The sequence below is a fragment of the Gadus chalcogrammus genome, chromosome 22 (assembly GCF_026213295.1).
Source record: "Gadus chalcogrammus isolate NIFS_2021 chromosome 22, NIFS_Gcha_1.0, whole genome shotgun sequence".
In the NCBI taxonomy this organism is placed as follows: Eukaryota; Metazoa; Chordata; class Actinopteri; order Gadiformes; family Gadidae; genus Gadus; species Gadus chalcogrammus.
The window spans coordinates 13,809,250-13,832,432 of record NC_079433.1 but is presented as its reverse complement, the minus strand read 5'-3'; the positions used below and the strand labels follow the sequence as shown (position 1 = coordinate 13,832,432).

Below are 23,183 nucleotides of genomic sequence, written 5' to 3'. Positions count from 1 at the left end.
AAAGAGAGAGAGATGGATAGAGATAGGAGAGAGAGGGGAGAGATAGAGCGAGAGGTACTTGGAATCATATAGAAAATGTTAACTTCAAGTTTCATCCCGTTGAACACGTCTTTAACTTCATTGTTAAGTCATTGTTTATACAAAGGGCTTACAATAGCATCTATCCAAATGCTGAATAGAACAGAATAGAATGGAAGTCTGACTGCCGCTGATGAATGGAAAAGTAGAACAAAATGAGGGCCATCATTTGTAGGTAGTGTGTGTGTGTGTGTGTTGGGGGGGGGGGAGGGGCAAGGGCACATTAGGTCACAACGTTTGGAGTGCATATGAGGGATGCAGAAGGTGACACTCAGTTGCTGACTCATACTGAGTGAAATAAGTCCGCAATCATTATCTGCAGCATTCAATGAGGGAGGCCATGTCCGTTGACCAGCTCCCTTAAAGCCCACTGACCTACTGAAAGTCCAAACGTAAGGAGAGAGAGCTACATCTGCACTCAACATAAGTGCACGTGATCATTGACCTTATTAAACTATTCCGAATGGTCCATGGCTGAGCCTGAGTCGGGTCAGTAGGCTCCTAGGCTTGCCGTGAACATGCTGGAGGGTGCACGGGTGTGAGTTGAGTTGTCAGAGAGATCTGGGTCTAAGGGCCCCTACTGAGCATAGCCTTGAGGAGCAGGCATCATCATGTCCTGTCATGTGGCCAGGTTAGAAGCGGAGAGAGTGAATTAGAGAGACAGAGAGAGCCAGAGAGGGAAAGCAAGAGAGATAGAGAGGGGAGGGGGAGGCTAGGAGTGTGCTCCAACTGGTGGTGGGTTGTTGAAATAAGTGCTTTCCCTCACACCTGTCTATAGTCTGTCCAAATAACTATGTGGTGTAGCTTGTGCCTTCAATACTAGTTGCAATGTGAACACATACGAATAAATGCTTTGACGTAGATGGCATGAAGAACTGAGGGATAGCTTTATTTGTTATATTTGCTGGCCTGAAGATGAATCATCACGAAGTTGAAATTATCAGAATTGACAGAAGGCTGGAGAATTCTGCAAATGTCCTTAGGAACTTTCTAAAATCCCTTGCGTGGAAAGTTACCCAACATTAAAAAAAATAAAAAAAAACTCATACAAACTTTTCCAATGATACAACAAAAAGTCAGCGCAGTATCCAGTCACCTATTGTTAGAATTAAAATCATCCGTTCAAATCAACGAGACTCTGGGATACCTCGCTGCCCAAAGCGCACTTTGGGCTCCGATATAGACTGCGTCTTTACGCACAGACCCGAGCAGCGCGCCTCGCTACGAAACTGTACCGATGCAGCTCGGCTTCGGTCTGAGGGCAAAGCTAAGGCCTTCATCTTCTTTTTAAACCTCGACGCTGTCCACGTCCTCAAAAAGAATGGATCTAATTAAACCGTTGTACTCGTCATCATCTCCAACTTCAGCTCGGCCAAAAGGTTTCTGGTGGAGCGAGGGCTGGGAGACGGAGGAGGACCACAGGATCGACTATTGGCTGGGCGAGGGATGGGAGAGTTCGATGGAGTTGCTCGCCTCCTATTGGCCAGGGGGCTGACTTTTGACACGCAGACGAGGGAACCTCCTGCCATATAAATAGGGCTGGTACAACATTATTATTCTAGCATCACGGCAGCAGGTTTCTGCTCAGTTTGGAGTTACTCTGGTCGCCATAAACTGTATGCCTTTGTGAAGGGTGGTTTAAAAACAGGGGCAAAGCAGCACAAGGAGTCTGCATGTCATTTTAGACATGCTCAGCTTTGTGGATACCCGGATTCTGTTGCTGCTTGCAGTAACCTCATACCTAGCAACATGTCAAAGTAAGTTTCAATGTCTGCTTTTTCATGTGATGGATATTTTCCTGGTCCCGTTTTTTTTGAGGATCTCACTGCAGCGTTTTGCGTTTGGCTTTTGTTTGGAAGCGTACTTCAAGCTCAGGACCGTTCGAAGCCTCACCGAATAACGGAAAGAGCCCAATTCGGAGGATTATCCGTTTTCCAAGGATACAATAAGTCCAAATTGATTAATATCAGAAAGATGAAAAAAAGTTGAAAGTTACTTTGAACAACCTGGTTTAGTATCTATTCATAGGTGCTGGTTGGTCATTTGCATGCCATTGTATACTTATAATGGCTTTTTATGTTTAAAAGTAGGATGAAACGTTTGGGGCGTTGTACAAATTGTTCCATCACGGTGGCCAGGGAATGAGGCATTCATTGAGCCATTACCTCTGTCTCCCTCTAGTGGCCGATATTGGGACCATTTATTTGGCCTTATTTAAAATGACCCCATCCGAACAGATAACTTATATACAGCAATATAGGCAATGCATATTTTCTGTTTAACATTTAAAAAGCTATTTGTTTATTTTAATAATATTGAATATAGTCTTACATTTTGAATTGTCTATTTAATTGCCGATGTTAAAGTCATCTGATTAATACATTCTAATTAACAACAAGTATTCAAGATTAGAGTAGATTTAGGCTCATTCAAAAAAGACATTTAGTGTAATTATAAAGTTGTCAAAAAGTAAGATCTCATGGCGCAACAGTTTGAAGCCTCAAGTGCGCCCCCCTGTGGTGCGTAATTGGCATTAAATATTTGTCCTGCTCAGCCAGCCATCCAGAAACGACCGAATGTAATTTCTGGATACTCCATCATGGTTGATGCCCTTAGCCAACAATAACAATGTGAAAACTGTGCTATATGGCCTTCATTATTGTTACTTATTTGAAACTTTCCATCCTAAAGTCAACTTAGGTAAACCCTCCAACTTTCAACCGACTCATGATTTGGACTTATATCAAACATTTGAACGCAGTCAATAATGTCAAGTCGCGAATCTATTCAAAAAGATGCAATGAATCCAGTCCTCACCATTACAGTACAGCAAACTATAGTGGTTTGTTTCGTTTTATTATGTATCCCAGGGGCATGAATACCTGTGTTAACCCAGATGCACCTTTTTTGATTTGGTAGAATGTGAGAGTCTTTAAAATAACATATGTGGAATTAGGGCATGGCCAAGGATTTGGTTAAAACATAACTAATATCTAAACCTTTAATATACTATAAATCATAGACCAAGGATTGAGCTTGTACGAATGATAGCTAACAAGCCCAGAAGAATAATTGGCTTTAAAAATACAACCTGTCAACAGTTAGGCCCTATTCTTTAAACGGTCTTCACGATGATAAGGCATCAAGGTAAAGGACTTGGATAACACCCGTCCATCTCCCTGACACACTAGTTCTGCCTTTTAGGATACCTTTATATGTCATCGATTTAGACTAGTAGAAACATCAGCCTTCAACCTTCCCTGTTTAACCCAATTGACCTACTTACCCCCATAGTGACATACAAGGATTACATGCTGTCAATGCCAATTTCAAATGATGGATTAGCATACAATGTCAATCAGTCAATCAAACAAGCTTCTGCTCAGCCCAAATGGACGAAGACCCTAACACTGTGAACCCTTATCCTAGCTTGAGACGTGTTGTTTGTTTAACTAGGTTGTGCTGTTTTTGTTGTTGTCTTTGTTGCTAAGATGATGTATGTGCTAACGCAGTATTTCCTCTTCTCCCCCAACCTCCTGCTCCACTTGTCCTCCCTCCGCGCTCCAGGCTCGGTCAGTACAACTGCATGATTCTACCAAAACTCATTTATGCATAGATCAAATATAGCTTTACCTTGACACGCTGTGTGGTCGCATCCTCCAGTCCCCACTAGCTTTCCTCTTGTAGAAAAATATCTCCCGTGCACTCCCAGACGTCTGGGCGTCTCGAGCAATCTCACCGATTGCGGAGAAAATACCTCCGGGTCTTTCCTCCTTCCTGCCCGTGAATAGGTACAAGGGGTCCCATTGGTCTACGGCCAGTGTCAGTGAAAGCTAAAACCGGCGTCCACACTGAGGTACCCATGGGGCCTGGCACAAAGAGCCCTTTCTCAGGGCAGCTGAGAGGGGCCGGCCGGGGTGGCCCCTCTCAGCTGGCCTCAGGTCAGATGGGTTCCCCTCTGGGTTGTGTCTGGGTGGGACCATCGTGGTACCCCGCAGGCCCCAGAACAGTCCCTCCAAATAGACTCTCCAGCTTGGATATCATTATCTTTTAATTATTTAAATACATTCCCTTGAAGCCGTGCTCTCTCTCTTTAACGCTGATATTTAGTCATCAATGAACAGGGGTCAAGATCATGACATTTTTGTTCAGTGTGACAAGCAAAAGGTCATTTTATGTCATGACAACATGGAGGTTGTCTCAGATCACCATGTGGATACAATATAATGAGAGACACTTCTGGTGTCTCAATGGAGCTTTGAAAAGGTTATTTTATAATAACTATTTTTCACCCTTTTGGATTCATACAAAGTCGTTGTTGAATGAATCACATGCCAGATCCAGTTCTTGTTTCCCTCTCTGCAGCTCTGTACTAAACACTGCCCGTTTATTATTTATGAGTTATCATATTACTTATTATGTCTACAGTGTGCACAGTGATCTGGGAGCAGCTTTATGAGGCTGTGCATCTGCATGAACATGTACAGCATCATAAATCCCCTGCATGTTAATGGGTTGATGTGCAATGAGATAGATTAACAGCAATGCTGAACAGTGCATGATACAGCCAGCACAGTTAAATGACACAAAGAAATAAATAACACTATTTATTTATCTTCTATTTCTACTCAATCAAACCCTGGTTGGATGTGTCATTTAGCCCTTTGAGTGTGGTGTATGTGATAAGGCGAAGCATAGCTCAGGGCAGACATTGTAGGCATCAGCTCTAGCCAAAGGCCAGGTTCAATGAAGTGGACTGAAATATGTTCCCACCTGAATGGTGCTTTGGCTGTGCAGTTCACATGCACAGTTTGTCCACATGCACGTATTCATCCCCTAGCGATTGTAGGCTTTTCTTTTAGGTTTTAGATTTTAGATATGTTAAGTTTAAGTCTACCTTCATTTTTTTACGTGAACTTGCCTCACTGTTTAAATAATGTCTGCCTCTGACTCATCAATTCTTTACTTATATTCCTCAGGGCCCGAAAGGACCAAGAGGTGAAAGGGTAAGCCAATATCAAACTCATTAATTATGACAAGATGCATGACAATGCCATGTTTGCTGGATAGAAACTTTCATGGAGTTTATCGGGTTGATATATGATGACGCCGATTGAACTTTCAACTTGGATAGGCCACACCCCTTTGTTTACATCAGGCACAGCCTAAAGCCGTCCGCCGTGATGTAACATTTGATACAAACAATAATGGATCAATCTCTGCTGCACGACGACTGAAAATAACCTGAACTACAAATATTTGTTGTATATTATTTTTTTCTGACTTTGGCTCACATATCCAGATTAAAAAAATATTTATCTTTTCTAAACTGTATTAACAATAATAAAACAATTTAGTAAAAGGACATGACGCTTTTATTCAAGTTGAGACCAAACCGAGCTCCACAGCCGAACAGAGCTGGGACTCTGGCAGCGTCCCAGCAGACACGGTGGCTGTGTGTCAATCAGTGGTAATCAACGGAGACTAACCCAAGGCCTTCCTCCACAGGGACCCCAGGGCCCTGACGGGAGGGACGGCAGACCTGGCAACCCCGGCCCTGCTGGGCCCCCAGGACCCCCTGGCCTCGGCGGAGTAAGTATCCTATAGGGGCTGACTTGGTCAACTGCTGGGCGGGGGACTGAAGGTGGATGTTGGTTCTAAAGTGTGACTGGGTGGGGGAACTGAAGATGGATGTTGGTTTTAAAGTGTTCCTAGGTGGGGGAACTGAATGTTGATGAAGGCCTCTCAGTAAATAAGGTTAACCGGCAGGTATATCCTATTGTAACCGTAAGGTATAGAAGCTACAGGAAGATGCTGATTTGCTGTTCATCTGTTTGATAAACGATCAAGCCCTTAAACTCACCTGACCCAAATTCTGGCACAATTATAGCAATGGAACAGACAATTATAAATTGGGGCCAGGAAAACTATTGGAATGGATTGATGTGCATAACCTGAGTTACCTTTGACCTCTTGGGCTGGCCTCACTGGCTAAATGAAGGCCTTAAACACTTGAGCATTTTCTGGAAGCTCTTTCAACTCAAGGCCTCATGGTACAAATCATATGTAGGCCTGCTGTCACATTCCAAAAGACGACATGAACATTAGTGTCAACTGAAACTTGCAACCCATACATAACCTACAATGAATTAGAAAATAAGTATATTGTATTGTATGAATTTTTATATTTTTTGGTCTATATTTTGTCTCTTATTCTGGTTTTTATTTTTCACTCCAACAGAACTTTGCTGCCCAGTTCGATCACAACAAAGGCAGTGAAATTATCGGCCCCATGGTGAACACACACACACACACACACACACACACACACACACACACACACACACACACACACACACACACACACACACACACACATACAAACTCAGACACACACACACACACACACACACACACACACACACACACACACACACACACACACACACACACACACACACACACACACACACACACACACACACACTCACACATACACACACACACACACACACACACACTCACACATACACACACACACATGCACAAGCTCTGAGACACACACACCTGCAGTTTTGTGGTAACTCTCCAACAATAACACTATGTATTCACACATACACATCACCACACAGAACTACCAATAAGAACCCATCGAAGTCTGAAGACCTTTCCATGTCAGAGCACACCTGTCAAATAGGTTTCCGCTACAGTGTTCACTGTCATTCCCGATCAATGGATTATTCCCATGGAGTTCTGGGATTTATTCCACTTTATGGCATGCATTCTCACCTTAGCTTCTGTCCAGTCAATGGACTCATCCTCAAAGAAATACTTCCACACATTTCTGGACTACTGTAAGTGTGGTTTTATAACACACAACGCTTTCTGTTGTATAGCATTCTGTCCTCAGCGGCATATCTTACTCACAGCCCACAACATGCACAGCCACTGGTGTTGGACATTGCTGTTGTTTGACCTTTGATTTCTTTCCTCTATCTCCAGGGAATGATGGGAATGAAAGGCCCACCTGGACCTCCCGGCCCCCCTGTAAGTACCCCCTCACCACCCACTCACACACACACACACACACACACACACACACACACACACACACACACACACACACACACACACACACACACACACACACACACACACACACACACACACACACACACACACACACACACACACACACACACACACATTCAAATAATTGTAAAAAAGGAGAAAAAAAAGCGCCATAAAAGTGCTGCATGATTACCATGCGGAGGCCATTTTGTCTTGTTCATCATCGCTCATCGTCTGCTTGTGTGTTGTCTCCTACCTCAGGGCTCCCAGGGACACACCGGACACGCTGGTGAGCCCGGAGAGCCCGGACAGACCGTAAGTACATCTCCCATCAACGCCTTCCCCATCAGCACCGTCATCACACCCACAATAACTCCTAATAGATGACCCTTGTAGCTGAAAGTAACCGGGTGGTGGGCGTGTCCCCTCTAGGGCCCCGTTGGTTCCCGTGGACCCCCTGGACCATCTGGCAAAGGTGGAGATGACGTAAGTGAACGCTTTCTGGGTCTACATCCCAAAAAAAAAACATCTTTAAAAGTGTGTATCTATGAAAGAGGAAGGAGGCGGCTGTTTGATCTTTGACCATGTTGGTACGCAGGGTAACAACGGCAGACCTGGCAAGCCCGGAGACAGAGGGACCGCTGGACCCCAGGTGAGCCAATCTTCCCCCCAAATGTCCCCTAAAATGATCCTTGACCCCGTCACTTAGGGTTAACCCCAACCATACTTCTAACGCATACTGTACTTATGTAGCCACACCAAGCGTATTCCCACACAGCACTCCCCCTCTCCAAACATCTGGTCATTCTACGGTGGATACCTTGGTGAACATCTGTAAACATCTGCATTGTTGTGTACCTGCAGGGTGCACGTGGATTCCCCGGAACCCCTGGACTCCCCGGCATGAAGGGACACAGAGTGAGTTGTTGTTGTTGTTGTTTGTTTGTTTGTTTGTTTGTTTGTTTGTTTGTTTGTTTGTTTGTCTTTGTTGCTGTTGTTGACCTCCTTTTGCATTGCGTGGATTCAACCCGTATCCTCAGAATATGCGTGTACAGTCCTGCACACCTGCACAACCAGGGCTCCACCTGCTGGAGGCTAACATGAATAACACTGAGACAAACATTTGTAGTGAGATGGCCTCGTGGGTTATCCACTCTGGGATCTATTTCCTGTTTCCTGGGGACGGCTAGTTGTGTTTACATTGGTAGAATCCACTCTGCATGACCACATGCTTATTTGGGGCCAGTAACAACCTCAATATATTTCCACCATATATTCTACATTTTAAAGTGAAAGTAACTCATTTTCAAACAAAACAATTTCAGAATTGCGGAATTTGCTTTTAGAAACCAAAAACACCTTTAAAGTCGAAGAATCATTCTAGCAATGCCCCTGGACTTCTCCTGTGCTTTGCTCTCAAAGAGAAGAAGAGTTTAAGCTTAATGCGGAAGTCCATTGCAAAGCCTTGGCTCTTCCAAGTGGATGATGCTGCCGCTCCTATCCACTCCTTTCTTTAGGTTTCCTACACCCGCTTAGGAATACCAAATGGAATACCTTATGATCTCATTATGAGGCCCTTCTATGGCTCATCCTGCAACGGCTTGTTGTTGAGTCTTTGGACTGTCTCAAGCCTCAACTGCCCTGGTGGCAGTGGATAGAGAGATAGTGGCAGCACCTTCCCTCGATCATTACAGCAGCGTTCCCAGCCGATTGAAGGAGTTGATGGAACACTCATTAGATCCGGAAGCTTTCTAATATTTTTTTTATTTTGGCTTTATTCTACCAGATTAGAATCATTGAGTCACTCCTTCTCAGGAGTGACCTAGCCAAGGAAGAAGCATGACATATTAGAATGATATAATACAAAAAAGGACAATAGGCACTCATTCACAAGCATCCAGGGACATCTGGTTTACGCATACAACTCTGAATCTGCTTGAAATTCAAGCATGGTAGTAATGTCCCTTCTGTGTGTTCCAGGGTTACACTAGTCCAACATGGTAGTAATGTCCCTTCTGTGTGTTCCAGGGTTACACTAGTCTAACATGGTAGTAATGTCCCTTCTGTGTGTTCCAGGGTTACACTAGTCTAACATGGTAGTAATGTCCCTTCTGTCTCTTTCAGGGTTACACTGGTATTGATGGTCGCAAGGGAGAGTCCGGTGCATCCGGAATCAAGGTGAGTTTAGCGACAACACAACCCTAACCGCTCAACATCGGTTTTCTACCAGTGCGTTTCGAGACACACAGGTAGAAAACCTGCTGGGCCTTGGGTCTGCTGTCAGCACTCAGCATCCATCCAGCCATCCTTAAGAATGAGGCCAGTAGTAGCCCATGGCCATCATTGATATTGTTTGCTACCTACTACAGATGTCTATCTTCAACTATCTCAATGTGTCATTGCAGCAGATCTTTGGCTTGTTTTAAAGGAAGTTCCCTTTCAAAATACTAAAATTACCAAGGAAACGGGCATGCACTCAGGCTCCAGCACAACTACACGCAAAGACACACACAACCACACACACACACACACATCACAGTCTTATGGATTTTAAGCATTTTCTCAAGTCAATTGCTACATGCATCCCTTTTACGCCATGTTACAACATGGTTGCAACCACCATGTTGCAACCCAGGATGGGGCCATACCATAACATGTTCTCTCTCTCCTCCTATCCTAGGGAGAGAGTGGTGCCCATGGATCTTCCGGAAGCCCAGGAATGGCTGTAAGTGCTCCATAGAAGCGCTTCCTACGGTGTATTGAAGTTTTCTGCACATTGGACGGTTTCCAGTACCTGTATGGTGTTGTAATGTAGCGGTCTTCTACCTGGCCTCCCCCTGCAGGGAGCTCGTGGTACGATTGGAGAGAGAGGCCGTGCTGGACCTGCTGGACCCGCTGGTGCTCGTGGTGCTGACGGCAATGTTGGGCCCGCCGGTCCCGCTGTGAGTAGCTGCCCTGGTCCCTTCACCCGTTCACTCCTTCACCCCCCTCCACCTCTCACCCTTTACTCCTCACCCCTCACACCTAATGCCTCACCCCTCACACCTGAACTCAGTCTTATGGATTTTAAAGCATTTTCTCAAGTCAATTGCTACATGCATCCCTTTTACGCCATGTTGCAACATGGTTGCAACCACCACCCTAACCCCACTTCCTCACCCCTCACACCTATATTGGCACCTACCCGTGCCAGACACAGGCTGGCCCCATGACCCTCATGTGGCTTCCAACAGTAGAGCGATGACGTCAGCGTGTATGGTTTTGTAAAACATGTCTTCCATCTCCTCCTCCAGGGACCTCTCGGTGCGTCTGGTGCTCCCGGTTTCCCCGGCTCCCCTGGCCCCAAGGTAGGTGGCGAGCCATTTCCTGTTCAGCACTTCCTGTTCCTGGGACAACACTAGTCATAGATCTGAAGGAGGGTCCGTCGCGTCATATCCCCAGGGGAACTGGCATACATATAGACACACTGTGATATACATGTACATGATGTACATGTGCTGTCGTGTTATGAGTGGCAGTACCACACATAACACATCAATGTGTCAAAGCACATCATACAATACACACATGAAAACAAATACCACCTTAGTAAAGGTTGAAAGTTATTCCCCAAAGCCTAAAGCTATGATCAGTGGTTTGATGTTCACACAGTGTGACAACCTCACCCCCAAGCATATACCATCACACAACATTGAGTCGGTTGTATCAATGCAAGTTGACATCATCCAGCCCGGTAGGCTCTGATGGCTAACCTCTGGCCTGTCCTCGGTCTGTGTTCAGGGAGAGGTTGGACCCGCTGGATCATCCGGACCCTCCGGACCTCAGGGATCGAGAGGTGAGGCCGGTACCAATGGTGCTGGTGGACCCGTCGGACCCCCTGTGAGTACAACATTCAAACTTGTCGCTATTTGTTCCCAAAAAATGCTATTGTTGTATGAGTAATCCTGTTACTTTGGAAGCCATTCTTTGGACAGTAAATGTTCAATATTTTTTGGTGACAATATGTTCTGTTTTCATTTGCTCTCCCCATAGGGCAACCCTGGTAACAACGGCCTGAACGGAGCCAAGGGAGCTTCCGTAAGTATAGACGCCCCCAAGATATTAGGATGTGTGGTTCCAATGCCGGATGTGTGTTGGTGTTGACCTCTGACCTCGGTCTGACCTCTCCCTGACCCCTGTGACCTCCAGGGTGCCGCTGGTGTTTCTGGAGCCCCTGGCTTCCTCGGAGCCCGTGGTGGCCCCGGCCCCCAGGGACCTCAGGGCGCTGCTGGAGCCAGAGGTCTTTCTGTGAGTCCACGCATTAAGAAAACAACAACACACAAACAAACACGTGAATGCAAACAATTCACACAAACACATGTCTTGACCTCGGCGCATGACGCACACACATGCACATGACACACACACACACACACACACATACTCAATTGAAACATGCAAACAAAGAAACAACGACGCAATAAATAATGATGTGACTTGTACCCGTCAGTGACCTCTGTTCCCCGCTACCTCTTCTAGGGTGATCCCGGTACCTCAGGCGTCAAGGGAGACTCTGGCCCCAAGGGAGAGCCTGTAAGTGATGACCCCGCCGAGTCATTTCATCCTTATTCCCTCTTTCTCATGGTCAGAATGCACGCAGGTCACAGAGGATGACTCTGCTGAGCACTGTGCACACGGAGCCTGTTGTGACCCTACCTCTCTCTCTCTCTCTCTCTCTCTCTCTCTCTCTCTCTCTCTCTCTCAGGGTCACCACGGACCCCAGGGTACCCCCGGACCCAACGGAGAGGAGGGAAAGAGAGGACCCAGCGGTGAGGCCGGAGCCACCGGCCCCGCAGGACCCCGTGGAGCCAGAGTGAGTTCCCGCTGTGATGCAGAGAATCCCACTCGCCTCACGTACACACAGCTCCGTGTTAGGGGTGGGATTGTGTTTTTTTTTTTCTCAAGCTCTCTCTCTGTCTGTGTGTGACTCCCTAGGGTGCAGGCGGCAGCCGTGGAATCCCCGGATCAGAGGGAAGATCTGGCCCCATTGTAAGTTAGCCACAACGACACAAACCAGACCCCGATCCAGCACCAGCACCTCATATTGTGACCCTTGTTACACACACACATCCATACAAAACATACCGTTTACCTACCTTGAAGTTTAATGTGTGTGTGTGTGTGTGTCCTAGGGCATGCCCGGTGCCCGTGGTGCTACCGGTGCAGGTGGAGCGCGTGGAGCCCCTGGTGATGCTGGCCGCGCTGGAGAGACCGGTCTGACCGGAGCCAGAGTACGTTCCCTAGATCAGTAATTATATAGATATGTATGTGCATATTATCAAGAATACAATGTAATGTGTGTCGACTGAGGTTGGAATCCCTCAGTTCATAGATATGACCTTGTTTGAGATATCGAAATAGTATCTCTTTAGTAGGCCTACCATGTCCCTGCTCATAGCAGCAAGATATTCTGATATTAATTGATTGGTTGATTGATTGGTTGATTGGTTGATTGATTTCCTACTCAGCTGATCATTGTTTTCCTGTCTACAGGGTCTGCCAGGTAGCCCTGGAAGCTCTGGACCCCCAGGCAAAGAGGGAGCATCTGTGAGTATTGTACCTACCTCTCATGTCTTAAAACAATCAATAAACTGACCCTCCTCTCCTCCTGTTATCACAAACTACACCTCTCGTCAACCTCTTCTCTGCGCAATGAATCAATGCAAAGAACATCTCAAGATGGGGAAACTAACATTAATAAATGAGTAACTAGGTACTTCCTGTTCGGCACTTCCTACTTTTTCCCTCCAGGGCCCCGCTGGACAAGATGGCCGCACTGGTCCCCCCGGACCTACTGGACCCCGCGGTCAGCCCGGTAGCATCGGCTTCCTTGGCCCCAAGGGTCCTTCTGTGAGTAGGAGAAAGAAGTCCAGGATTGGTGCTATTGTTTTTCATCTAGAGGAGTTGACATTGTCAACTCTACCGCTCTCAACTTTGACCCTGGCTTTAAAAGAGTAGTGGGCGTCTCCCAGTACTGTCTGGTCATGTAGGCATGACCTGTGAGAGGGTTGATGTTAATACCATTCTTTATTTATAAATCCAAAACACGTTTCCCTAACCATGCTCTCTGTGTCCTTCAGGGTGAGGCTGGCAAGCCCGGAGACAAGGGACCCGCCGGGGCCTCTGGTCTGAGAGTAAGTGACCCTTTAACCCCCAGGTTCACTCACGTAGCATCGCAAGCAGCATCACGTTCACTGACCTGGGTACACCATGTCTTCCTGACACCCGCCCCTCTAGCTCTCTCTCTCCCTAACTCTCTCTCTGTTTTTTAGGGAGCCCCTGGCCCTGAAGGCAACAATGGTGCAGCTGGCGCCCTTGGACCCGTTGTAAGTACTCCCACCACATAACAGCACATAAACCGAAACCGGATGTGAAACAACAGGCATCCAGGTGGACTAGAGAATCACAGGTGCATGGTACCATTTACTTATTACCTCTCTCTCTCCGTCATGCAGGGAGTTGCTGGTGAGAAGGGAGAGCAGGGACCCGCTGGAGCTCCTGGTTTCCAGGTTTGTATTCACCCCCATTCAGCAGATCTCAGCATTTTCAGTGTCGGGAAACATTGCCTATCCTATAGTGTTGTGCCCAGCGTGGAAACGGCAGCATAGTTACAGCACGGTCACTTCTAGCAGTTTTATCTTTGCCTTTTCAATATGATACACAGTGCTAGCGTTGCGTGAGCTACACATTAGCCTAGCTGCTTAGGGGAGATCACAGGTGAACTTAAACACTACTTAAAGACTAAGTAAGTACACTCACTACAAATACTACACGCTGCAGATGCCAAACTATCGTTGAACCAAACCTTCCATATGGTTTTGCAACATTTGCAATTACTTATCATGCCAGGATGTATGCAAACATGATTTGTTTTTGTTGCTGATTTTGAGTTTTAATTGTGTTATTTGTGTGATGACCTCAGGGACTCCCTGGAACCGCTGGACCTGCCGGAGAGGCTGGCAAGCATGGAGATAGAGTAAGTATCTCTCTCTCTCTCTCTGTCTGACACTCACACACACACCTGTATGGTCGAGTGACCAGGGAACCAGGTTTAATCGCCCACCGTCTCGTCTCTTACCAACAGGGTGTCCCCGGAGACCAGGGCCTTGCTGGACCCGCTGGAATCAAGGTGAGTTCCCCCCCCTCGCCCAACGAGGACCACCCTCACTCTCAATAGATGTCCCGTGGTCCTTTTTGATCAACAACCAATCGTCTGTTTTGACTTGACGTCATGTGATCTGCCTGTGGCCAATAGGGAGAGCGCGGTACCCCCGGAGTCGCCGGAACCTCTGGACCTCAGGGATCCATCGGAGCCCGTGGACCCGCTGGTCTCCCCGGTACCGATGGTGGCAAGGTGAGGGCACGAAGATGTTGCCGATATTACTCATATCAAGTTGTAGATATCGGATTGATGTCAATGGCCCTGGCTCAAATACAAAGAAAGCAGATAGAGATTCATGAATGAGCCAACACACACGCCCTTGGATAACGAGGGGACCGTAACCTGTGTGTGTGTGTGTGTGTGTGTTTCCAGGGAGAGCCTGGCTCCGTCGGAGTTGCTGGTAACGCCGGACACCAGGGAAGCGGTGGCATGCCCGGAGAGCGTGGAGGTGCCGGTACCCCCGGTGGCAAGGGAGAGAAGGTACGCCCCCCCTCCGATACCCTCCACCTTCCGGATCACAAGTCCATCAGTGTCACGCATTGCATGAGACTTACAGCTGCAAACAGCGTTGGTGCTAACGAGACATTTTGTGTTTCTCCCGACTCTACCTCTCTCCCTGATTCCCTTCCTCTCTCCGTCTCCTCTCTCCTAACCCCCTCTAGGGAGAGGGTGGCCACAGAGGTCCCGACGGAAATCTTGGCAGAGATGGATCCCGTGTAAGTTGTATTCCACATATCCCCCTTGTGCAACCCTATGTAGTCACTGATGTATACAACTTTATTAATATATCCCAGGCCAATACAATGTTAAAAACATGATGCGCTTTATATGGACAGTTTATGAATTGGAAACAATATATATACCCTGTCTAAAAAATAATAATGGCGATCGGTATCTATACACTATGTGAAGAGGAAACTATATAAAAAGCAAAATAATAATAAAATAAAAAAAAGACTTAAATACAATATATATATGATAGCATCTTGTGATTAGCATGTCACAGGGTAGAAGGTGTTGGTATTAAAGGGGGTGTGTGTTTGTAGGGTGCCCCCGGACCCGGCGGACCCCCAGGACCTAACGGTGCTAACGGAGACAAGGTTAGTGTTGAACGTGTTCAGCATATTGTTTTCACTCACACATCACCACAAACAATGACAGAAAACACACTACATGCACGTCGGTCATGAGATGTTACAAAAATGTAGACTTTCAGAAACTTTTCAGACAATATTGTGGCTTTGAAATGTTCAAAAAAACCAAAAATGAAGGCTTGCCTTGACACTCAACCCTATATATTTATACCGTCCCAATACCTCACTTGTCCATAACAAAATGACACCAATTAGGGGATCTAAAGCATGTCAGCACCCGTGTTAACTAGGATCTCCAACCCTAGCAGAAGGAGATGTTCAACTAATTATCCTCAAAAGGAGAACCTCAGCCTCGCCACCTGCTGGCTAGCCAATCACAGCACATCAACATGTTATCCTGACTGTTTGCTAATGCTAGGCTAACAGCAAACACAGCTAACAAATAATTTAGCTTATTTATTTATTTTTTCCAGCCATTCAATAAATATAGGAAGAATATAGAGGAATATAGTAGGATCCAGTTTGACAAAGCCTTTGTTTCCAGGGCTCTTTGAATTGAATTGGCCCTCAACAACAACAAAACAAGATTTGTACTTATTTTGAATTTCAATATTTCCAGTCTTTCCTTTGCTGTGTGCTGAACTCTGATGTTCCCTCCTCCAGGGTGAGAGCGGTTCCTTCGGACCTTCCGGCCCCTCAGGAGTCCGTGGACCCTCTGTAAGCGCCCCCTTTTTATTATTACATTATATTACATTATTATTATTATCATTGTATGGTACGGTTTGATTTGAACTTACAGGATCAACATTATAATGTTAATCCCAACCAAGGAAGTACATTTGGCTGCCGACATAATGCATCCGGATTAAGTCGGGCTCGAACCCAGTCCTTGTTCCTGACCCGTTCCCCTTCCTCTTCCCCCCTTCCTCTTCCTCCCTGCAGGGTGAGCGTGGAGAGGTTGGACCCGCCGGATCCGCTGGATTCGCTGGACCCCCTGTAAGTCTGCAGGCCGAAAAATGCACACACACACACACACACACACACACACACACACACACACACACACACACACACACACACCAACACACACTGATGCAGCCTCTGTGGTCTGGCCCTGCAGGGTGCTGATGGACCCTCAGGAGTCCGTGGAGAGCGTGGACCCGCCGGAGGCAAGGGAGACCTTGGACCCGCTGGCCCTGCCGGACCCGCCGGACAGTCCGGACCCTCTGTGAGTACCAGCCCCCCCACACACACATGCAGACCCCCACACGGTTGACCCTGGTTGAAGGAAAGGTGATGAAGTAAGGCAAGGGCGGGTTAGCATAAAGGGTAAGTGCTCTAGATCATGCATAATAGACAATCATTCAAAAAGAGAAATCTAGAATAAAAGTTGACGGTAAAACAGTAAATAATGCACAAGAATCGGTGGCAAACAGAACAGGTTTATGAGCCCTGAGGGGTACAAGAGGGTTTGGTAATGAGGGCACAGGGGCTTTGGCTTCAGAGGTAACAGAGATAATGGGGATAATAGAGGCATGTATGAAGACTTGGATGACTGGCGCGACCCCTGACCTCTCTTTCCTCTCCCTCCAGGGTGCTTCTGGACCCGCTGGACCCCCTGGTGGTCGTGGTGACAACGGACCCAGTGTAAGAACCCCTACATGATACTAAAAAGATTGGTCCTTATGTCTGTTATTATAATTATTAAGATCAAATATAGGCATTTCAACATCCTACTTCAAAAATGTATCCCAGAAGCTGCTCTACTGAGACTCACACATACACAACACACATACGCAACACACATACGCAACACTCATACGCAACACTCATACGCAACACACATACGCAACACACATACGCAACACACATACACCAGTAATAGGGCTTGTAAATTGTGACACACATCCCTGAATGAACCTGTGAAATGATTTGTCATCGGTTGAGGCTGGCTTAGGTTGACTTAGAACTGAACAGTACCACTACTCTCTTGAGTCTTGATTGATTTGCTTGTGTTTCTGACTTCAGGGTCTGACTGGTTTCCCTGGTGTTGGTGGTAGAGTTGGCGCTGCCGGTCCCTCTGTGAGCATCACACGCAAACACACACACCTACACACACACACCTACACACGCACACACCAAGCTTGAGCGTCATATCGCCCATTTCCTATGCACTGATCGTACTTCATTTAAAACCTGCCGTCCATCTCATGTGAACCTCTCCTTCCACCACTCCAAGGGCATCGTTGGCCCCCCTGGCTCCGCCGGCGCCGCCGGTAAGGACGGCCCCCGCGGTCTCCGTGGAGACTCTGGCCCCGCTGGCCCCCCTGGTGAGCAGGGTATGCTTGGCCCCGCTGGTCTGGCTGGAGACAAGGGACCCTCTGGAGACTCCGGTCCCGCTGTAAGTTGTCCCGTCTCGTTTGGGAAAGAAGTTTCTACCGAGCTACGAAAAAAAAAACGACATTTCTTTCCATGGTGTCTTTCATGAGGTCAGGTGCCTGTAAGCCTATTGGGCCCTCATTCCTCCCATTGACCTATGATGTGTGTGTGTGTGTGTGTGTGTGTGTGTGTGTGTGTGTGTGTGTGTGTGTGTGTGTGTGTGTGTGTGTGTACAGGGTGCCCCCGGAACCTCAGGACCCTCTGGTCAGCTTGGAGGACAGGGATACGTTGGTCTGCCCGGACCCAGGGGAGACCGTGGTGTCCCCGGTGGAGCTGGAGGCCTGGTGTGTACAACGCGACCACATGAACAGCACTGAGCATCGCGCCTGTCAAATGCTTCAGGCTAGCAAGCCCTGGTGTCGGCTCACCTATCAGAGGGATCGCCACAACTCTCCCCTTGATCCAGTCTTTGACCCGGTGTGTGTGTGCGTTCCCCCCCCCCCGCAGGGAGAGCCTGGTAGAGCTGGCCCCACTGGGTCTGCTGGACCCCGTGGACCCTCTGGAAACATCGGCATGCCCGGTATGACCGGACCCCAGGGAGAGGCTGGCCGCGAGGTGAGGATCGTTGCGTTCGTTTGTCTCGTGTGACAGTAGCCAACTCCTCATGTAAATGTAGCCCGGGGTTCTACGAGCAGATGGTCCTCAATCACTTCTGCTCCCTAGCCAAGATGTCCGGTTTCTTGCGGTGACAGTACCTGCTGTACCCTAACTCTATGGTGCTGATCCACAGGGTAATACTGGAAACGATGGACCCCCTGGCCGTCCCGGTATCGCCGGAATCAAGGTAAGGCTTCACAAAGGTTTTTCTGACTTGCCTACATTGATGATACACACACACACACACACACACACACAGACGCACACACCTCTGAGTGCGTGTGATCATCCTCATGATGGCTGACGGCCCCCCCCCCCCCCCATCACCCCCCTCACAGGGAGACCGTGGAGAGCCTGGATCCAACGGACCCATGGGCATGGCTGGAGCTCCCGGACCCTCTGGCCAGACCGGCCAGGCTGGCCGAGGTGGAAACCGCGGAGAGTCTGTGAGTACACCTGACCTGAACTCCCCCCGCCTCCCTCCCCCATGGTTTTCCCCAAAGCAGCAAGGTTTCGTATCATCCCTGTTGTTGCATTGATCTAACCCTCCTCTCTCTCCGTCCTGTTTCTCTAGGGACCCGGAGGCCCCACCGGCCCCTCAGGGATGGCTGGAGCTAGAGGCGCAGCTGTAAGTGTACCTTTTTAAAGAGAAAGTGACCCTGAATCGATTCATCCATGATAAGAAAACCGTTTCCTTATCTTTTTGAGTCCCTGAACCATTAAAGGGATTTTTCGCTGACTGTGTTTGTGTGTGTGTGTGTGTTTACAGGGACCCGCAGGACCCCGTGGTGAGAAGGGTGTTGGTGGAGAGAAGGGAGAGAGAGGCATGAAGGGACTGCGTGGACATGGTGGACTCCAGGGAATGTCCGGACCCGCCGTGAGTGACCCCCCCTCCAGCAGCAGCAACACACTTTAAACACGACAATGCCCCGACAAAGATAAAACACATTGTGACAAAGCTTTTATTTAAATGGTATGGGATTACTCTGGCCCCCTTGTGGCAAGAGGAGAGATTGCAGCCTACCTGGCCACAGGCTCTTTCAAAAAGCTTGAAATATAACAGACTGATAATTACAATTTATAAGGACAATAAAACACTTACGTTATAAAAGTCTTTATAATATTATGATATTCAGTGTAACTTCTATGGGTTGTCTGTTGTTGTTGTTTGTGTTTAGTTGTTGTTTTCTGATGCGGTTCCCACTCCCTACAGGGCCAATCTGGTGATTCTGGCTCTGCTGGACCTGCTGGACCCTCTGGACCCAGAGTGAGTGGAAAACTCAATTACCCACAATACCATGCCTGGATCTGAACCACCTGGTCATCAGAGTGGCTTTATTCCGCACCCCCTCCTAAAGGTTTATTATGTTTTCCTCCCAGGGCCCCGCTGGACCCCACGGACCCCCTGGCAAGGATGGTAGATCTGGTAGCCATGGAACCATTGGTGCTCCCGGTGCCCGTGGACCCCCTGGATACCTCGGACCCGCTGTGAGTCCATCCAGCCCCTGACCCTTCATTCAAAAAACATAACCTTAAAAAAACAGACTCACCTTATGCATGAGTTTAGGCTAGTCCTTGAGTTAGCTTTAGCTAACTCCTTTCCTTATGGGTGATCAGCACCCCGATCAGACGCCATTGTGTCAATCCCCTCTCTGACCCGTTTTATGCCCGTGGACGGCAGGGTCCCAACGGATCTCCCGGTCTTCCCGGACCCCCTGGCCCCGCCGGCGACGGATACGACGTCTCCGGAGGATACGATGAGTACAGAGCTGACCAGCCCAACCTGAGGGCCAAGGACTACGAGGTTGATGCCACCATCAAGTCCCTGAACACCCAGATCGAGAACCTGCTCAGCCCCGAGGGCTCCAGGAAGAACCCCGCCCGCACCTGCCGCGACATCAAGCTCGGACACCCCGAATGGACCACCGGTGAGTCCAGGCTCGGGCAGCCCTTAGCTGGTACCTTAAGCAGTAGCTCCCTGTTCCCGTTTGCCGTGATTGAGAGTCGGATTAAGCCTCTAAAATGCTCCTTCCCTTCCCTCTCCCTCTGCTAGGCTTCTACTGGATCGACCCCAACCAGGGATGCACCAACGACGCCATCAAGGTGTTCTGCGACTTCTCCACCCGCGAGACCTGCATCTTCGCCCACCCCGCCAGCATCGCCCAGAAGAACTGGTTCAGAAGCACCGAGACCAAGAAGCACGTCTGGTTCGGAGAGACCATCAACGGAGGCACCGAGGTGAGGCCCCCCTGTGGTTAACACCCCATCCTCCTCGATTCTGTGCAGTTCAATAATAACGACAATGATAATAATGTTAATTACTCCGCGAGTAATTAACTCCTCCACTAACTCCACCCCCCCCTCCACCCTCTCTCTCTCCCTCTTCCAGTTCACCTACAACGACGAGACCCTCAGCCCACAGAGCATGGCCACTCAGCTGGCCTTCATGCGCCTGCTGTCCAACCAGGCCAGCCAGAACGTCACCTACCACTGCAAGAACAGCGTGGCCTACATGGACGCTGAGAGCGGCAACCTGAAGAAGGCCGTGCTGCTGCAGGGCTCCAACGACGTGGAGCTCCGCGCCGAGGGCAACAGCCGCTTCACCTTCAACGTGCTGGAAGACGGATGCACTGTGAGTGATCCCTACCCTCCACCCTGAGCCTTAAGCCCCCTACAAAACCAGCCGCTATCGCCACTGGGTTTAGTCCTGGCATGGCTCTTGTTTTAGTTATTTATTTTCCTTGATGAGGTTACCATAAGCTGGGTTGGTTCTATTCCAATGATTAGTTATGGTTATGGTACGCTCGGAGATAGACCTTTGTGCGACTGGATTGTGTTACAGAATGGGAGTTATCTCAGATAGTTCTGATATGTGTTGTCTATTGGCTCCTGTTGTCCACTCTTCTGACGTTCTGTTTCTCTCTCTCTTTTTTCCCCGCCACCACTCACAGTCACACACTGGCGAATGGAGCAAGACAGTCATCGAGTACAGAACAAATAAGCCATCTCGCCTGCCCATCCTCGACATTGCACCTTTGGACATTGGTGGAGCCGATCAGGAGTTTGGCTTGGACATTGGCCCAGTCTGTTTCAAATAAATAGACTCATGTTAAATTAACACCTCCCCCTCCCAGAAAAAAAGAGTGAAAGAAAGAAAAAAAGAAAATCTCTGCCCTTCTTTCTTTGTTGTTTTTTTATACTGAATGCTGATTCCTCTCGGCGCCTCCACTTGCTTAAGCTGGGCAACTATCGGAGTGGAACGGACGGACTGAATGGAGCGATTGTGCAATGCAAATTAATACAGCCAACGAATGGGAACGCAGGAAAACACCTTGTTGTGGGACACCATGCCATCGTTTTGTAAAAAATAAAAGAAGTGTAATAAAAACGCTGAAAGTATGCATCACTTTGTGGTCTTTGTATATCTTCCAAAGAGGAGGAGGTTTAAAACCACAATTTCCATGAAAAAAAGGTTTAGACTACCTCACGACCTGTACATTAAGAAAATACTATTGACAAAACCCGGTTTCCTGCAACAGAAGGTGTTGGAAAAGTTGCGAGACTTCGAGGTCTGTCGCCGTTTCATCAGAGGGTGCTCTACTGCGGGGGTCCATGAGATCTATGGTGCTATTACGCAGCAAACCACTCTGCCCATCTGTATTACTTTGTATTGACCTTCCAACCAGGAGCATCGCGCTAGTCCTCCCTGGTACCTACCACCCCCCCAGTTTAAGCAGGTGGAATCCCCCTTAAACTAATGCCTTGTCTGGTTGTTTTTTTCCCCCCCTCCGTTGTTTCATTTGATTTCCTTTCCTTTCTCATTTTTTTTGTGTAGAAGGTTTTCTTTTTGTCCAAGCTTTTTACTCTTCTCAAGTCCCACACTCAGTGGTCATACTGACATACTGCATTTCAGCGCAAAAAAACTCTCTTTCCCCCCCCCCCCCCCCCCCCCCCTGAAAGAAAAGCCAACACCACAAAGTTTATTGTACCTATTTTGTATATGTGAGATGTTTAAATAAATTGTGAATGGTTCTGAAATAAAGCATGTCCAGTGTTCGAACAACTCCATCCTTCAGTGACTAGAGTGCTTTTGTGTTTCGACAACACAATGGTTAGAAGTTGTAGAAGAACGACAACTGTTTTTTCTTTTTTTTTCTTTTTTGGTTACAGCCCTCAGTTTAGTTGATGATTTGCATAATCGTCTTTCGATGTAAAATTAAATTCACATCTTCATTGATCCTCAATACCCTTTTTCCTGCTCCCTTTTTCTAAACACAAAGCACCCGACATATGTACAGTAATATATCTGTTGAAACTGTCCATGCCAATGTTTGATTACTAACACACTTTGTTGTCATGTAAATATGCCTCTTCTTCTGACACTGCTTTTCCTCGCATAATACAGCTTTTGCATCCAAATAAATTTTGGTGTGATTTGGATCGAGGCCTTGGATTCTGGTGATGCATCCATACTTTATTTATCTTCAAGTGGTAGCCATGAAACACCCTTTGACATGACAACACTCCTCTTTACAAAGCTAATTCAAAACCACAGTGGACAGAGTAAGGTGTTTCAGGGCAAGGTCAGAAACATACAGAATAGTAGAAAAACACATCATGAAACAAATCAACTTATAAGTGACATATTGTACCACCATATATGTGGACACGCCCACTTGTGATGTCAGAAGAGCCCGATTTTC

The 23,183-nt window shown here is 47.6% G+C and overlaps 1 protein-coding gene across 1 annotated transcript; it reads left to right on the top strand.

The window, feature by feature from the left end:
• Nucleotides 1-1,626: 1,626 nt before the first annotated feature.
• Nucleotides 1,627-21,895, top strand: col1a2 (collagen, type I, alpha 2). Its single transcript, XM_056582161.1, has 49 exons — nucleotides 1,627-1,861; nucleotides 5,058-5,084; nucleotides 5,587-5,670; nucleotides 6,320-6,373; nucleotides 7,081-7,125; nucleotides 7,411-7,464; nucleotides 7,582-7,635; nucleotides 7,748-7,801; nucleotides 8,014-8,067; nucleotides 9,274-9,327; nucleotides 9,830-9,874; nucleotides 9,993-10,091; nucleotides 10,443-10,496; nucleotides 10,930-11,028; nucleotides 11,182-11,226; nucleotides 11,338-11,436; nucleotides 11,668-11,721; nucleotides 11,894-12,001; nucleotides 12,124-12,177; nucleotides 12,321-12,419; nucleotides 12,682-12,735; nucleotides 12,940-13,038; nucleotides 13,269-13,322; nucleotides 13,461-13,514; nucleotides 13,644-13,697; nucleotides 14,111-14,164; nucleotides 14,273-14,317; nucleotides 14,444-14,542; nucleotides 14,723-14,830; nucleotides 15,013-15,066; nucleotides 15,397-15,450; nucleotides 16,108-16,161; nucleotides 16,387-16,440; nucleotides 16,565-16,672; nucleotides 17,038-17,091; nucleotides 17,473-17,526; nucleotides 17,684-17,845; nucleotides 18,060-18,167; nucleotides 18,331-18,438; nucleotides 18,614-18,667; nucleotides 18,819-18,926; nucleotides 19,055-19,108; nucleotides 19,250-19,357; nucleotides 19,694-19,747; nucleotides 19,861-19,968; nucleotides 20,162-20,408; nucleotides 20,534-20,718; nucleotides 20,870-21,112; nucleotides 21,432-21,895. The coding sequence occupies exons 1-49, from the start codon at nucleotides 1,766-1,768 to the stop codon at nucleotides 21,576-21,578; spliced, it is 4,071 nt and encodes a 1,356-aa protein (XP_056438136.1). The 5' UTR covers nucleotides 1,627-1,765; the 3' UTR covers nucleotides 21,579-21,895.
• The last annotated feature ends 1,288 nt before the right edge of the window (nucleotides 21,896-23,183 follow it).

What these genes read in the sequence shown, in the direction of transcription:
- col1a2 (XM_056582161.1), top strand. Translation starts at nt 1,766, where the DNA reads ATGCTCAGCTTTGTGGATACCCGGATTCTGTTGCTGCTTGCAGTAACC. An exon ending in CCGGCATGAAGGGACACAGA is followed by an intron (nt 8,068 to 9,273) that starts GTGAGTTGTTGT and finishes TGTCTCTTTCAG; the next exon opens with GGTTACACTGGTATTGATGG. An exon ending in TTGGCGCTGCCGGTCCCTCT is followed by an intron (nt 17,527 to 17,683) that starts GTGAGCATCACA and finishes CACCACTCCAAG; the next exon opens with GGCATCGTTGGCCCCCCTGG.